Here is a 14,300-nt window from a genome sequence, read left to right as displayed (position 1 = left end):
AAGTTGAGTCAGTGTATTCTTCTTAGTGAGTAGTAGTAGTAGGGGCATGTCAAGAAAGGACTCAAGTAAACTACATGTACCTAATCTGAGTACATGTACTTAGTTACAAACCACTAGTACCTTGGCTGTATAACAGTAATGTCCGCTGTGTGTTGCAGAGAGATTCCTCTAACATTCCTCTTCAGCTCCTCACACATTGACCGTTGTGGATATATTTACCCATGAAGATTTGCCTCCATACTTTTATCCCAGAAAAATTAAACCGCATTACACCAAGCAGGCGTCTGTAAAACCGGAGCCAGTAAGCATTGAAACCAGATCTGATGTCTGCCTGAGGGCAGCTTCTCATGCCAGACCAGATTTGATTTGCCAACCATTTACTACCAACTGTCTCATGCACCGAACAGCATGCACGTCCCCCCAACAAATACATACACCTGATGGTTTACTCTGATGTCGTTTTTTTTTTTCTTCTTCTTTCAATAGCAGCAGTTTCTCAGCTTGGCGTCTTCACTCCATGCATCCACTTGGCCACGTGCCTAGAGGATAAGACTGCAATTATTTTCTCACAGAGATGATTCTTGTAGATCACATAAATCCATATCCAATTCACACAATAAGGTATGGGGACATTAGAAAATACTCAGTGTTCTTCATGTCACATATTCATCAAACTCGTGTCTTAAAACAGCTACTGAGATGCTGCGGTCTATAGATATCTATATCTTCTTCTGTTCAGAGACAACTTGACGTCATCGCTGCAAATACACCAGCTGAGGGGACTGTGAAAGAAAAACGTCATCTTGATTAAGACAAAGACTCATCCCAGGACAATAGATGAAGAGATATAGGCAAAGCAACACAGACTGAATACTAGCGTGTGGCACGTGTGTGTGTGTGTGTGTGTGTGTGTGTGTGTGTGTGTGTGTGTGGATTTGAAGTCTTCATTTACCTTCCAGTGTTGGTGGCAGCAGATGGTTTCCACGCTGCTCCCAGTCCCTGCGCTAACACCTCTTCCAGAGCTCAGGGAATAATGGGATTGGTTAAAAAGGAGCACAGCCGACCTTTTAATTAACTACACAGACCATCGTGGCCGTGTTTTAATCACAGAGGAAAAACGATTCTCTGTCCTGGGCTCTAGTTTGTGACCTGGGAAAGGTACAAAAGAAGCTAATCAAACTGACACTGTGAGATACACAAAACAGTGTTGCATCAGAGTTTCAGTATAATGTGATGTTGGCTTGAGTCACTTGTTTTTCTTCCACCCAAAATTATACTGTTACGAAAATCTGAATTATATTTAACACTGTATGTTTTTTAAATTAAAAAAACAATCCTCAATTATGTATTTCAGCCACAACTGGTCCAGACGCTGACGCACTCAAAATCTAAAACAAAACCAATCAATCAGTCATCGGCCTTCTGATTTCCTTTGTCTCCATGTGATTACGACAGAGTAGTGACATCAGTCACAGCAGCTTGATTTTCAGCACCACAGGGGACGTTGCAACATATGCACGCAGGTGAATGTTTCTGAGAACTCGCTCAATGGGACAATTGGGGTTCATAAGGTGAACAGTTTGGGAATATATGCTTTAGGGTTAGGGCAGAAAAGGGGAATACTGTAGTGAGGAGAGCAGCTACTTAGGGCCTCACAGCCACCAGGGGGCCCCTGTAGTCATACATCATTAGCTGAATTAGAGTTGCCACTGTATTGCTACTGAGACTCTTGTATAATTGGGCCACAAGCAAGAATCATCACATTTGTTTAATCCCAAACTGGCAGCAGTGACATTAGTAGGTATGTAACACAGGGCCCCCCCAGACACAGGCAAAAATATAATGTTAATTCATTTAATATTTACCAGATGAAGAACATCTAGTATTTGTTCTTTAATATTGTATTGTTGTTAACACAATACAATATACAATCTTCAACGGGTCCTGCCTGTCAATAAATCTTTTTCCCACTGAAAGAAATGAAATGTCATACCCATTATAAAAAAAGAGACCTCATGTATGATTTAATTGCAATAGTGAAGAAAATTATTGAATCTAATGGGCTTCAAATGAATAAAGGTTATAAGTGAAAGCTGCACTATCCTCTGCGAGACAGGTCCCCCCCCTGCTTAGGGCCCCCATATGTCCGGCCCTGCTTGTGAATAATGAAAGGACGGAGGTGCAGGTAAACAAACACTGTTCCCTCTCTGTCCTTCAATCTCACTGCGCACACCTTCTCCACCTGCTGTGTGGCAGGCATGTGGCTGTAGTCCACCATCTAGTGGTACAAACCGCACCTGAGCCCATGCATCTGGTGGCCACAGCGTCTCAAACGTGCTGCCAGACCTGTTGCATCCACTTAAAACCATCTGAGGTAGAGTCGCACAATGCTAATGAGCCCTCGTGTGCGAAGTGGCTCCCATTATGACGGCAGCCCGCCCGCAGGAGGAGAGGAGGACTGGGATTGTCTCCATCGCGCCTCGCTCCTGTCCCCATGCCTGTTTACGTTCCTCTGAGCCACACTCCCCTGGCTCCCCGCCACCCGGCAGTATTTATAGCCATACAGCGGCGATCATCACTCGAGGAATCCACGCGAAAGCCTCCTCACACCGCCGAACTTGGACCGGGTGAGAGGGGCTGGATTTAACACCTGGTCGCTGCCTCTGTGGACGATGAAGGAGCGCGCGTCACGTCAAGGTAAATCCGTCTATTTCATTCATTAATCCTTTCAATCAGTTAATTGATATTCTTGCTTCCTGTCGCTGCATTCACCCTCCAGTTTAACATCTGAATCATCATCTTTCTACTTCTTATTGTGACTGCTGCTCCTCTTTCTCTTTGTTTTTTCACTTGTGCATCAAGAACTGAACTCTTAGAATAAACGAGACAGAATTAGCAGTACCTGTTAATGTGAATCTGCAGCTGATGTGCACACATAACATTATTGCATGAGACGAGGGGCCGCCTGTTGTTCCTGTGCGTTCCTACAATGTATTGCTCTAAGATTCTGGAGGAGATCAAAGGCAACACCTACAAATATGAATTTGAAATTTAAAAGCATCTTTAAGCAAGTGTTTCTACAGGTATACCTAGTTGATAAAACATCACCATCTAGTTCAATAGTCCTGAACTAAATCCTCCTTTGATGAGGATTATATGGCTCAGATTTGGTTGAAAATTATAGAAATACCTTTTTATATAACTACAAATATAAAACCATTATATAGAAATAAATACGCACCTTCAAGCAAGTGTTTTTACCCGTTAAAGAAACAACAGAGCCTAGTTCAATAGTCCTGCTATAAACCCTCTTTTGATGAAGATGATCATTCTTGGTTGAAACTAAATTACATAAACACCTCTTCCTATAACTTAAAATATAAAAGCATCATATAGAAAATAAAAAAGCGCTTGAAGCACATGTTTTATCTTTATTGATTAAACAGATAAGGTGTTTACTGCTGCAGGAGGCTCTTATCTGTAAAAAGCTGATTAATCACTGCTGACATCCATGATTCATTTTATTATTTTGTGTTTGAATTAGTGTCATTGTTCCTCCATGCACATCATCCTACTTTGTTCATCCTGCTGTTTTCCTTTCTCGGTGTGCCTGTTGATTCAAGTGCCTTGACATTTAATATCCCATCATCCCTGGCTGCAAAAAATGAACTGATATCTTTTCAACTTGATGTGCTAAAAGAACAAGTGGCTGGTTGAAGCTGACCTCGCACCCTCCTGCCCCGGCTTTCTTGCGTTTTGAAGGGCAGAGCTCAAACTCAGACTGGGCTCGGTTCATATGTGAGGAGCCCTGCTGCTGATGAGTGAGTCACTGTGCCTTTTGCTTCAGCTCTCCCACACTCAGTCATCGTCCTCTCTGCTCCGGCTCAGTGGAAAAAGAGCCTCGTCTCGTCTTGTCTCGCACCGGCTCGCCTCAAACTCGTTGTTTCTTCCACCCTCACCGCCTCATCTCCCCAATATGTTTCTGTCCTCACTTGTGCACATGCTATACTGGACAGTGGCAACAGCAACAACAGCATATGTATGTTGAGTTGTGTGCAGTATTCTGGAAACAAAGCATGTGACTGAGCAGAGATATTCTTAAAAAACTGGACCCCTCCTCCTCATTACTTTCACTATAGACCTGCACCAAGTCTTATTCTGCCCACTAGTATGATTACTGTTACTATTCCTGTATGGCTGCTGGTTCAAAGCTTTTGTTCCTCCAGTCATGCACGGCTGCAAACACAGATCCCACTGGCTCAGGTGATCATTGAGAAAAGTACAGACAAATGGTGGCACTCACTTTGAATTAAATTGACACTGTTTAGAAGGAAAAAGTGGATTTATTTTGTAGGAACTGTTCATTTTCTATGTTTCTCAGCTGTTTTCCACATCCACCCTTTAATACATACATTAAAGACATTAAGGCTTAATCCCATTCTAGCTGAGACTGCTCAGCTAAAATGGTTCAGTCGTTAAATACCAGTTCTAGAGGGTCACTTGGATGACAATGTAATTTGCTTTATAGCGATAGAAGACCATGAGTCACAGCCATAGCCGCTCTGTGAAGCTCTAGACTGTATATGACGCGTCTCTTTGTCTTTGTGAAACCACAATATCCTGGATGTGAACGCTGCCATCTTGCCATCAAGGTCCAACTGAAACACAGGCTCCACCAAGTGTGAGTCAGTCTCAGCTGTCATTCATGACGTTTCACCAGTGGGATAAGAACTACCCAAAATAACACAAACCATCTCTGAGAAAAATGTATTGAATGTGTACTTGGACTTTTTAGTTTGGTCCATGGCCCAACATGGAGGAGGCAGAGTTTATGACCTATACCATAGGCAGCCACACGGTGGTGAGCGAGACGCATTGGCTTCACTTTTGGAGAGATGTCATATTGTCCATCTTTAAAGGCCTACACAGTCTATGAGCGGTATTTTAGCGCAGCTGAATGAGCTAAATGCTAATATTAACATGCTAACATACACATTGTGCTTACATACCGATCTGACACAACATCATAACACTTACTCATGAAGCCATTAAAGATTTCAAAATAAGTTTTGCATCATGTGAGAGGTTCAGAGTGAACGGATATACAGTTCACTAATCGGTGATGGATGATGTGAGCTGATATTCATGAAGGTTGAAAAGGTTTCCAATGTAGAGTTGATGCTGATGAGAGTTTTTGACCATCCTTCAAACATTTCCCTAAAACTATATACATTAAATAAGTTAATTGTTCAGGGGGACAAGTACCTACTCTATGTCTTTTTGTTATCTGTGGAACAAGTTCGTGGAAATCTAATAGTTGCTGAGATAAATCATTCTGGACCAAAATGGCAGACATCGCCATCCTTAGAGTCACACCACTAGTGGCCAGTAGATTACAGAAGATTACAGACATGATGTCAGTTGTTTTCTGAGCAGTGTCTCATCTATTATTATCTTGCTCTACCATTCACTAAACACATCATTTTTTCTATGTCATTTTTCTCTTTTGTAGCACTATGCTGAAGCCACCAACTACCAACCCCTGTAGAGATGTTCACCAGTTCGGACCAGACCCTCTCCCTCACACCCAGCCCCCACTCTCCATCCAGCTGTGGTAAAACAAGAGAGACACATGCCCAGTCCTCCCTGTCCCTCCCCGAGCCTGAGGCCTGGAAGCCCAGCCCCACTCCGCGTCACGGCCTCGCTCAGGGAGCTCGCTCCAGTTCCCTGCAGGTCCCTCATGCCGTCCCCGAGTACCTGGGGCTGCCACCTCGAGCGGCCAGCTGCGATGTGCCTTACGGTCATGATGAGGGCTCGTCTGATCAGGGCTCAGGATCTCTGAGCCCCCATGGTATGCTGCGGCGGCGTGGGGGACTCGTGGAGCAGAAGGACATCATCATGGCTCACCAGGCTCACAAAATCCAGAGCACGCCGCAGGCCCTCAGGAAGGAGTGGGAGTGAGTATAAAAGAATTTCTGAGGCGAAGGAGTCCTTTTAAATTGTACGTGTAAAGATGCTAAATCTCCATGGGGGAGGATGAAAGTGCCAGGGTAGAAGAACACACATGCTGTATTGTAAATGCAGTGAAGGTTTTCAATCTCTTGAACCTGTCTTGTGGGTCCATTACAAAGGCATGCTGGGAAGTCAAAGCGAGTCAATAGACCTTTTTCGTGGCAGACATTCTGACTTGTCAAAGCAGAGAAAGCTCAGTTTTAACATTAATGTCGCAGTAAACCATGCATACTAAAAGACTGGAAATGGAATCCAGCCAACACATGTTTACATCTGTGCTTCTCCTTCTATGATGCGTCAAACAGTCGGTCATGAAAATGTACGATAGGAGTGCGACAGCCTATAGCTTCAATAATATAATGAGCAGATACTGAGCACATTACTGTTTCTTTAAAGCTGCACCGATCAATATTTTTGGATTAAGTGGATATGTGTGAATGTGTCCTTAATATTGACCAGTCCACAGTTAATTACCACAAACTCTGCAGTTCCCTTTAGATTTACTGAGCAATCTAACGTACGCTTTGCTTCAGCAGTGGGCGTGATCCTCATAGCGACAACATCCAATCACAGTTTCCAGCTCGGGACATTGCTGACTTCTCAGCTAACATCCCATGCTAGCTGTCCATGTTGATTTTAATGTCAACCTGTGTTTGCATTAACACGTCATTGGCTTTGACCTGCGCTTGAATAAACGCGACTTGATTGGTGGGTGCCTGCGTTACTGCTTGAAAAGTTGAGCTGGCAAAGCGACGCAATGGAACCAAAGTGCAATTCGGGCCTGATCCAGTGACCAGAATAATATTCTACCATGTTGGTTTGAGTCTATTGAATGTAAAAGTTGCCAGGTTAAGTTCACAGGTTAGCCATAACAAATAATAAACCAAAAGCACTGATAGCACGCCATGCAGGATGGAGTCTTAATTGCCCCAAGTGGTCAAAACATGTGTGACACAGCTTTAAAGAAAACAGGTTAAAGGTAACCTGTGGAGTTATTTGTAAACAAAGCAGCAGATTCAGAGTTTCTCACCAAACACATTGTGGCTCCTTTAGGTCTAATAAAAGCTTAAAATAGATTTTGTCTTGATAAAAACATTTGCTGAAGGACATTTTGGAAAAAGTTAAAACCTACATTTTTACATCCATGTTCATTTGTGAGCAATTTTCTTCGTCTTTGCCTTTGTTGGCTCGGTTCTACATACTTTGTTGTGTTACTACCACCGACTGTTGATCAGCCGAATATAGTGGAACCATCAAAACCAGGCCCCACTCCTAAAATCATACTAGTAATGATCAGAAACTCTGCAGGGGAGCATTGTTAACACAAGGGTTCAAATGATAAACCTTTACAGTATGAAACTCAACACTTTTAACTTGTTGCTTAGCTACAAAGTGCTTATTTCAAAGGGTGCTCCATACAAGCAGCATGCAGATACAATGCTTTTGTCACAAGCATTGTTATTGTTCCACCAATGAATCACCAAATCCTTTCCCACTGCTTTCATCAGCTGATCTGATGGTTTTTTTTGTTTTTTTGTTCCTGCCTGTGTAACATTGTTGGTTTACTGAAATCCGATGCCAGATAGCGTTATTAATGACGGAGCTGAGGGTGCTTGCTTGTGAACTTCTGAACTCCAGCGTCACATCGCTCTGAATATCTGCTTCCCACCACTTGAATGTGGAGTGGTACTCCATCAGCATGACCCCCCTCCCCAACCCACCAACCCTTCCTCCTCCTCCTCCTCCTCCTCATCTGTCCATCCATCCTCTGATTCCTCTTTACTCTACTGTACCTCCACCACCCACTACATGTCCACTTTACTGGTATACTGTCATCCTCTCTTATGGCTTCCATCTTTTCCTCACCTATACAGTTACACATACAGCATTAATCTAACATGTACATGATTTACTTTTTTATCTTCAGCCTGTAAATGTCGTCACAATGAGCATCTGTAGCATATAATAAGCTGAAATATGAAAAATTTGACCAAACATTGAGCAAAACATTGATCTCAGAGTACTCCTGTACATGCAGTGTGGTTCTTTGTCCATTAGGGGATGCTAGGGACTCAAAGTAGAGGATCAGCAGGGAGGCAGCAGAGGATGCCTGTAGAGCTGCAGCAGAGTTTGGATATTTTTTAATTTGTCCTCAAAATGTTAAATGTATTTTAAGGTGACAAATTTAATATCTATGAAAATTATCAGTCTTTAGGTTTGAGGTTCAGAAAAATCTAAAAATTACAATTCAGCATGATTGAAATTTTTTTTTTATATCACTCTCAAACTTTTCTTTGAGGGCCGTCTGTAGCTGCTCGACATTTGGAGCTTGTTCGGTTCCGGTTCAGACGATTGCTCTGAAAACCACAACCAGATGCAAATAGGTAACCTGGCACAGATCTTCTGTGCTATAAGCAGCAGTTATTGGTAGAATCAAACTCACATAACTCAGAACTAGAGGATGTCTGTTGCTAGGGAACAGAGAGAAAAATAAAATGCTAAAACCACTCCAGTCAGTGTTGGGTGAAAGCCTGTCTGCAATTATATAAACGCTCTTCAGAGTCCTGGCACAAAGTACACCCATTAACGTTTTAACTCACAGCGCGTGTCACCTGCAGCCTCGCTTCAGCTATCTTCTCCCGATGCTTGTGTTTCTAAAGATGTTGTTTCTTTTCTGCTGGACTAAGGACATTCAAATTCAAGCTGCTGTGCTCCACCACATCTGTTTTTCATTAATGTGCCCCTCCCGTACATCTAATCAGCTAATCATGACCCTTTCTGCTCGAGATCTGCTCCCTCAAAGTTTGCTCAGGCCGGGGAAAATTGATATGAGCCGTTCTTGGTGTTTCTGCTGACAGTTTATACACAGCTATTTTCAGAAAGCCTTTGAGTAGGCAGCAGAACAAAAGCCGGACAAAAGCAAAACCCTTCTAAATCAGACTACATCTGGTCATCTGTGCGGTGCAGTGGGTCATCAGTGCGGTGACGGTGACGTAAAGTAGGAGATGTGTGATGACCTTGTGTGTGTGTGTGTGTGTGTGTGTGTGTTGGGAGAACCACATTTCTGTAGGAAGAGGTTGCTCCATTGTGCAACATGGCTTTTGTTGGCAGAAATGAAAAGAACGGAGCAGGAATGCAAGAGAGAGAGAGAGCTATGTCGCTATGGAAACAACAGCAAAGAGAGAGACGGAAAATATGAAACCGAATGTTTGCAGAGATGGACCAATATTTATGTTGAGTTTTTATTTTTAAGCGTTGTTATGTAAGACTGAATGAGAGATACCACTGCACAGACACTTGTGTTGACTCCCAGCAAACTGTACACATGACGTGCTAATTAAAAACCGGCTGCTATTTTTACATCCTCCACTCAATAGGTCATTGTAGCCTTTTTGTTGCTCTCCTGCTTTGCATGAAGTGACACTCCCGCCTGCTTCATGCACATTAGCAGAATCAGGGCTGAGTTTTTGGAGCTCGGTTTGGGACTTATTCATAGATCCTGTGAATTTTTTTTCCCTCCCGTCTCCCCCAGACTTCGACTTGTTTGCCAAGCATGAATTTGTCACTCTCTCTTGGATCGCAATCACAATCCCCCCGTGTCTGAGTCCTCACTCACTGCCCGTCTGTGCGTCACATACCTGCACTAGTGGAGTCTAGTGACATTTTATGATCTGGACTGAAGCTGCAGTGGTGTTTTTTTAAATGTGACAAACAGCAGGTTAATGCATTTAAAAGAAACAAGCCCCCGCCCCCGGCTGAATGATGTCACGTCAGTGGGGGCTGAAGTGGTCATCCTCGGGAAAGCAGTGGGGAAGGGAGAGAGCAGCAGATGGAGCGAGAGAGCCCAGTTGCCTAATGAGGTCTCACTTGTGGCACCGAGTGAGAAAAAGACCCGGCTTTCTTCTCCTCTCCCTCAAAAAGGGAGCAGCCCTCAGATCTATTTCATGCTCTATTTTTACTCCTGACTTTTACTCCAATATTAGAACAATGGCCTAGTTTTAAATGTTTTAATAGTGCAAGTCTGTCTGGATTGATGGAAATGTAAAATATGACACTGACTGTGGAGGAAGTCAGTCGAACTCATACAGACGGAGCTAAAGGTTATTTCCTCTATTTTCTTGCCCTGTCTCCAACTTGTTGCCCCTTTCTGTGCACTATCCCTGCTTCTTTGATTTAGTGTTAAATGGATTTTTCACACCCCTTTATCATGCCACAGCACCCACAAACACCTTTATGTAATTGCTTTTTGAATCACATACCCACACAGCCTTCTGTATATAGGCTATATTGTCTTTTTTTATTATTTTTTTTAAGTGAAAAGGTATTTGTTCATCACCAGCAAACTCTAATTGCTATGGTAACAAAACACATGTCCCTCCTCTCCACCAGCTTTCATTCAGATGCATTTTCAAATCGCCATCGTGAAACGTTGTACAGTGGGAGGAGGGAGTGGGGGTTTGCCGCCGCTTATGCGTGATCATTTTTCCTCTCCCCCAGCAGGTGATGATAAGATTGTAAGATTCCTGCAATTGTCTCATGCAACATTTACGCACAGATCGGAGACGAGGTTCGTGCGGGTTTTTTTTTTTTAAGAATCAGGTTCAGACGCGTTAAACGGGGCTTGTTTTTTCAAGTTTACCGGATCGAGAAGATGCGTAAAGTTTGCGAACACTTCCCTCGGATCTCTGCGTCTGTTGAGCGCGCGGTAGATATTGATGACGCTGCTGCCGGTTTGTCAGATCAGATCCAAACGAGCTTGGATGTTGATAGAAAATTGTGAGATAGGAACTCGGTGGATCTTCTTTATTTTTAATTTTTTGCCTGAGTATAGAAACGCGTGCGTAAAAGTTATCCAGAGCTGATTGTAAGGCGCAGTTAGACCGATGGGATAACAGAGATGCTGCTGAGTGTTTGCAGTCGTTTTCTTCCTGAAGTATAAGCCTGCAGCTGAATGATTTGATTCCCCTTGTGGATGTGGAGCGATACGAATCTGCAACTTTTTGGGGAGGAATCTTGGTGCTCGAAAAGCTGTGAGAGGATCGAAGGTGGACCATTTTACGCACAGATCCAAGAACATTTCTCATTATTTAGAAGTCTTCCTGTGGTGAAAACTGTCTAAAGCCGAGCGCCTCCTCGTCCTCGTCTCTTTGTAGGATGGCTCGGTTCGGAGACGAGTCCGCTCCCACCACGGTGGACTCCGGGGACGGGGACATGGAGCAAGGCGGGGACCCACAGGACCCGGCGGCGGTTCTCTCGGCTTCCATGAAACAAGCCAAGGCGCAGCGGGACTGGACCATGGCTATGTACAACCCCGTCCCCCACCGGCAGAACTGCCTCACCGTCAACAGGTCGCTCTTCATCTTCGCAGAGGACAACATCATCAGGAAATACGCGAGGAGGATCATTGAGTGGCCATATCCTTTCCATGAAAAACACGAGTTATGTGTGTGCGCTTCATGGTCGTAAGTTACGTGTGTGTGTGTGTGTGTGTGTGTGTGTGTGTGTGTGTGTGTGTGTGTGTGTGTGTGTGTGTGTGTGTGTGTCGTGTGTTTGTCAGTTCAGCACCATGGACAGCGAAGGCAGCATGTGACCAGTTGTTACTCCTGAATGTCTAAAGAAGTTCAATCTAAAGTGCATTTTCAGTATTGTGCATTATTTGTAATGTTTTTCAGGGTCTTTTCTGAAGCTGCTTTGCATCCTACTTGTTCACATCACCTATTTGCATAACCATGATTTTCCAGTCGTTGTTTAAATCAACATCTTCCTCAATATTTTACTCTACATGGTTGATTTGAATCTCTTCTGTAACTTGCCCTGGTTTTATTCATCGGCGGGCTCCATGTGCTCCGGTGCTGGCAGCAGACAGAGAGTTAGCATGTGGTGATCATTAGAAGCAGAGCTGCTCGCTGTGGGGGTGGCATGTAGGCACATCTCTTCTGCCTTAGTGCTCATTGGAATATGAACCCGGCCATGAGTAGGTGTCAGTTCAAATCCAGCAGGCAGCTCTCCTCTGCTTCCTGCTGCAGCATCGACTTCTTTCTATAGTGAACTTGCACTGAGCCGACAAAGATGATCAGGGAAGTTAATTTTTCAAAGCAAATCAATATACAGTGCAATCACGATCACTAATTTCATCCAAATCCAGCAGTGCTACTCATTTACCCAATTTATCATTTGTGGACTTGCAGACAAACTGTGTGCATGTTTCAATGTTTTCATAGCAAATATCAGCTCGATAACATCCCTCAGTTGCCATATCTACCCACTGCTCCTCCTGTCTTACACCCCCTCCAGTGCAGCATGCCAGTCTCCCACTGTTACCTAACCACAGGCTCTGCGGGTGTGTGGGAGTGGGGGCTACAGTGGTCAAGACTAGCTGGCCACTGGCAGCGCGGAAATGTGACTGCTGGTATCATCGAGGCAGAGGCATGTGGGAGAGAGCTGGGCAGTAGTGCTGCGGCGGATCGTGGGCTGTAAAAGCAACACATGTCAGAGTATCGACCGGGTGAGACCCAGATATTTGCAGAGTGTCCAGGCTCCGAGGCTGCAAGTTAAAAACCGATTCATATGAATTCATGGCAGTAGTCTTTGACTGTGTGTTGCTGCACAAAATCCATTGAAGGGTTTCAACAACTTTCATAACTTTAGCAGTTGCCTATTCTCTCCATCTCTGTACCAGCTTCCCTGTGAGTTATACTAACACAATGTCTGTAATGAAGCAGAAACTATGAGAAATAATTGATTAATTAACAAAAAATTATAGTTTGCAACTATTTAAATGTTCTGCTAGTTTCAAATAGATGTTTTTATTAAGCAGCTTACTTCACATACAGATGGAAATAAAACCGATCAGTCGTAGACCGAAAATGTATATTTTGAGAATCAGTTCAGCCACTTTTCAAAAAGAACGCTTAATAATTTATGACATTATTTGCTGCTTTTCTTGAGTCTTATTGATTATTGATTCTACAAAATTATATATTTAAAAGACATCGCCTTTGGCATTAGGAACTTGTGTTTGATGCTTTTTTTCGCTTTTCTAAACCTATGATGGACAAAGTGGCAAATCTTATGCTATATCACATTCAGTCAATATGTAAAAACCATAGAAACAATCATATTGTTCTGAAACAAATGTAAGTCAATAGCTGTGGCAGGTTTAGAAAAATGAATAAAACAGCAGCACTCTGTGAAAGATGGTTAACAGCAGTGTGTGTGTGTTTTGTCCTAAACAGTCGAAAACACACACAATGCATAATAATCCGTTTGCATGGTAATGGGTTGTAATAGAGGTAACAGTGTGGAACATTTCTCATTTCCCACTTTCCATCGTTCTCTTTTCAACTGCCTTCAATGGCAGGAGAGTGGACTTGTCAATGTGAGGCAGTGTCGGTCCCAGAGGAACCATCAGAGCTCTCCTCTGTGAGTCAGTGACCCCGTTTCACTCGAGCCAGGAAAATTAATAACAGGGAGCAGCTGCCTCATGGGAACTCCGAGGGACTGAAAGTCACAAGCTCACACTAGTGTCAATGCACGTACACACACACACACACATACAGATGTTTCTATGAAGGTAAATAGTACGAAGAATGTGGAGAAACCAGGCAGAAAAATGTGAAGTGTTCTGTAAGTTTAAAAATGACTTTAAACAGTTTTCACCCACAGAAAACATTCAGACACTTGTGTTCTGAACATAAAGTATAACGTCCCACTCTAATGATTAATTAATTAATACAAAATTATTATTCTTTTCACCCCGGTCAGTTTGTTTGTTTGTTGGTTGGTTTGCATGTTAGTTTGTTTGTTATAGTTCATGGATCTTGATGAAATCTGCCACGATTACAGAACTGATATCTGAGTGTGTGACATTTGGTGCAGTTTGATTTAAGGGGATGCTACATGGAAGTTTTTCATACAAGAACAAGGACATGGACGTATAGACCACATACTGTGTTGCCCACTGTGGACAGTGGAAGGAGCTCTGAGAACAGTTTAATGTAGTTTGTGTTGTAAGACCCGGCCGACCAAGGTGACTTCTCTTGCTCACTTCACTCTCTCTCTCTTTCCCTCTCTAACCTGCTCACTCTCTCTCTTTTCATGAAAAGCACTTTTAAAAAGCTGGTTGCCATGGATACTGCAATCTCTCTTACAGATTGCTTCCAGTGCCAGAGAATATGAGCCGTGCTATAATTCATTTGTCATGTCATCATTCATGCATCTATGTTTTTTCCTAAATCCACTGAAGCACGCACACACACACACACACACACACACACACACACGTTTGC

At 43.3% G+C, this 14,300-nt stretch overlaps 1 protein-coding gene across 1 annotated transcript; it reads left to right on the top strand.

Annotated features, from left to right (window-relative positions):
• Positions 1–2,356: 2,356 nt before the first annotated feature.
• On the top strand, positions 2,357–11,478 carry LOC124854441. Its single transcript, XM_047341864.1, has 3 exons — positions 2,357–2,697; positions 5,513–5,957; positions 11,166–11,478. The coding sequence occupies exons 2-3, from the start codon at positions 5,551–5,553 to the stop codon at positions 11,476–11,478; spliced, it is 720 nt and encodes a 239-aa protein (XP_047197820.1). The 5' UTR covers positions 2,357–2,697; positions 5,513–5,550.
• Positions 11,479–14,300: the final 2,822 nt, after the last annotated feature.

The sequence above is a fragment of the Hippoglossus stenolepis genome, chromosome 11 (genome assembly GCF_022539355.2).
Source record: "Hippoglossus stenolepis isolate QCI-W04-F060 chromosome 11, HSTE1.2, whole genome shotgun sequence".
NCBI lineage: Eukaryota > Metazoa > Chordata > Actinopteri > Pleuronectiformes > Pleuronectidae > Hippoglossus > Hippoglossus stenolepis.
Note: the sequence above shows the minus strand (reverse complement) of the source record. Positions and strands in the feature narration are given on the sequence as shown.